This window comes from Acanthamoeba castellanii (assembly GCF_000313135.1).
Source record: "Acanthamoeba castellanii str. Neff unplaced genomic scaffold scf7180000084618, whole genome shotgun sequence".
NCBI classification, from domain to species: Eukaryota; Discosea; order Longamoebia; family Acanthamoebidae; genus Acanthamoeba; species Acanthamoeba castellanii.
In genome coordinates this window covers 82,483-85,824 of record NW_004457632.1, presented here as the reverse complement: position 1 = coordinate 85,824, position 3,342 = coordinate 82,483, and the positions used below count along the sequence as shown (strand labels likewise).

Sequence of the window (3,342 nt, the reverse complement as noted above, 5' to 3'; positions counted from 1 at the left end):
ATGCTAATGTGTAGCTGATCTATCTTCGAGTTGGAGTCCTTTCTTTGCTTCGAAAGAAATGGACGGAAAACAGTTTTTGATCGAGATGGAAGCAAGCGAGGTCGAGAGCCAGCTTGAATCGGCCCTGCCTCGGGAGCTGGTGCTTGGAGAACCCTTTCTACTTCTTCACATCCTTTCCTTCCTGCCCGCTGCTGACTTGGGCCGAGCTACTCTGGTCTGCCGCCACTTCTACGCAGTCGGCGCACAAGATGGCGATTACTTGTGGCGCAATCTGCTTGCCCAAGACCGCAAGCTTGAGGATTGGCGCGATGTGCGGCGCAAGGAGACTGCCCGAGCATACGTCACCAACGATCGGCTATTTGCCAGGGCCTGGCAGAGTGGAGATCTGCAAGTGGTGACGCTGTCTGGCCACAAGGTGCGCCTTCCACACAAACATTTGTTCGCGCACCTGCGTGGCTGCAAATGCACATCTTCTGCAGAATCAAGTTTTTCTCAATCGAATGTGCGCACCAGATTTGCAAGCTTGAGAGTTGCGGGCCGTTCCTTATTGGGTTCAAGATGGTGGAGCGCACTTCACCCGAGATCATGGTATGGGACTTCTTTCGCGAGCGCCAAGGTCCAGTGGCGCCTTTGGGCCTGCCTGGCGGCAGCCGCTTGCAGTTCGTCGGCTCCCCGGTGCCGCTGCACATCATCCCTTCGCTCAACCCTCCCGTCCACCTCCGAGTTGAAAGGTATCCCATCCCACCTTGCTGGCCTGATCGCGTGTCCTTGCACTCATCTCTGGGCAACACCCTCCCTGTTGCTAGAAAGAGGAGAAGGGACGACATGGAAGCCGATGACGTCGAATCGGAGGTGCAGCACTTGGTAGTGGGCACTTTCCACACCAACCTCTATCACTCGCTCCGAAACGACTGGCCCACCACGCCCATCGCTCTTACCCGCAGCAATAGTACCACCCATGCACCTCCTTCTTCCCTGGTCCCTTCACACAAACCGCCGATGGCTAACCGCCGCTATATACACAGCGTCGTACCAGCCGTATGAAGGAGAGGAAGACAAGCACATCGTGGAGCCGTATCCGCTAGAGACCAACAAGGTTGTGCTCAACAGCTGTCAGTTCACCGAGTTCCCCTCGGGTAATGCTGCCCCGAGCCGAACGGCCAGTCCATTCCACCCGATGTCTCATCTCTTGGTCTGTGTTCCTCATGTGCGCAGAGCTTGTGGCAACACTTCCTCGCCACAGCAGATGGACTTCAAAGCCCGTCTTGCACCACCTCGACCTCAGGTAGCCATCCGCATTTCAGCGTGCCTAGTCGATCAATCCGCTGATCTTCTCCTGCTCTGCCCCTTCAGGTTCAACAAAATCACTGCGATCCCGGACTCAGTGTTTCAACGGCTGTCGAACATCCGCGTTTTGATCTTGTCGAACAACCGCTTCGCGTCCTATCCTACTGCAATCACTCACCTCAAGGATGTACGTGCTCCTCTCTCTGCCCGGTGGTTTCACTTGCCCAAGTCACCGCCCTGTGATATCACTTCGCTTCGGAGGTCTAACTCTCTCTCTCTCTCTCTCACACACACACACACACACACACACACACACACACACGCTCCAGACGCTCGAGTTCTTGGATATTGGCGACAACAACATCCCGATTATTCCTCCGGTCATCGCCGCGCTTACAAACCTGACCTTCTTGCGGCTCTCCAAGAACCCCATCAATGAGTCCCCTTTGCCCGATCAACTTGGTACAACGATCAGCCGGCTCGCCTCTGCACTTTATTCTTGCTCCTCACCTTTCATGTCCGCAGGTTTGCTGACAAAGCTCCAGAACCTGCGGTTGTACAAAACGGGCATCAGCGAAGTGCCGCGATGTGTGACTCGCTTGGTCAACCTGGTACATCACTCGCGACTCCCCATCTCTGCTGGCCAGCCTAACAGTTGGAGTGGGGATGCCTGCGAGTAGATGGAACTCGACTTTGGCGAATGCAATCTGCGGGAGCTGCCCGAAGGTATCACCGCGCTGACGAAGCTGAGGATCCTGCGACTCGACAATAACAAGCTCAATCACCTGCCGGAGCACCTGTTCGACGCGTTGGACCTTACCGAGCTCACAAGCGCCGACAACCTCGGTATCAGCACCGCTGGCGTCGAAGAGAGAATGGTAGCGACCCTTTCAATGCGCTCGGCCTTTAAGTTAGCTTGCGTTTGCTGTGGTTGCTTACTCGCCACCACTTCCTATGGATCACGTACAGCGCGACGCTGTGAAGCGGCACTCCGAGGAGCGGGTTGATAGAGAAATCAAAGGCGAGTTTGACTATAGCGACGAGAGCAACTACTACCAAGGCATCCGCGTGTACGACCTCGCTACCGGAGCCGCCTTGCGCACGTTTGGACGACGCGGAGACTATTTGTACCATGTCACGCGACAGCTCCCCTGCTACGTCACACCCACACCCGCCAATGCAGGACCGCCGCCCCTTCCTGCGGCACAACTGGTCTTCAATCGGAGCTCATCCTCTACGTCCCTGTCGTCAAGCGGTGACGGAGGCCAGCGCCCTTCGGCCCTCCTAGCAACAACGGGCTCGATCGAAGGCGGCGCCACGTTCTGGGACGCGCTGCAGGGCCGGGCTTTGCACATGTTCACCCCGCACACTCCACCAGAGTCGGATACAGACGAGGAGCCACAGCTGCAGAGCCACTCGCCCAAGATTCCTCCGCTCATTCTCACCTTCAACATCGACGAGCTGCTCATCCTCTACGAGTACGTTACTGTCACACACGACACGACACGACACGACACACAACGCAGCGCAGCGGTGTTCTGATTTTCGTGTACGCGCACCCTGAGCAGCCAAACCACCTTTTCTGTGTACGACCTGGCGACAAGCACCATGCTGCACGAAAGAGTCTGTGTTGTCGAGACCCCTGCGGATACCGAACAGACGAGCACTACCGCCAGGCAGCTCATCAAGACCATGCGAGCCCTGGACGGCGTCATCTTTGTTCATCTCAAAAACCCCAATCGGTTCAGCCTCCTCTTCTTACCGCCGTGATGTGGTGCTTACCAGCTTTCACGATCGCTTCAGGTATGCCCTGTATGACCCGCGAACGGCGAAGCTGCTTCTGCAGCTGCGAGATGACTGCCCCGCACGCCATTGGGTCCCTATCAAAAACAAAGACGGTACTCGGCAGCAGTGCGAATGTGCAATTGACTAGAAATGGTGGGTCAAACATTGACATGTATTCCTACTACCACATTCTCAGTGCCTAAGGGTCGTGTGGTGCTGCGGTCGCGCTCGAATGTTGAGATGTGGGACCTGTTCGACACCGCTGCCGGT

General features: G+C 56.4%; 1 protein-coding gene across 1 annotated transcript; it reads left to right on the top strand.

The window, feature by feature from the left end:
- Nucleotides 1-58: 58 nt before the first annotated feature.
- On the top strand, nt 59-3,057 carry ACA1_080980 (leucine rich repeat domain containing protein; the record flags this gene model as incomplete). The annotated part of the gene is made up of 11 exons (XM_004367703.1): nt 59-415; nt 514-731; nt 813-949; nt 1,026-1,163; nt 1,216-1,285; nt 1,354-1,474; nt 1,617-1,749; nt 1,813-1,898; nt 1,968-2,165; nt 2,257-2,765; nt 2,856-3,057. 11 exons carry the CDS (start codon nt 59-61, stop codon nt 3,055-3,057), a joined length of 2,169 nt encoding a protein of 722 aa, XP_004367760.1.
- Nucleotides 3,058-3,342: the final 285 nt, after the last annotated feature.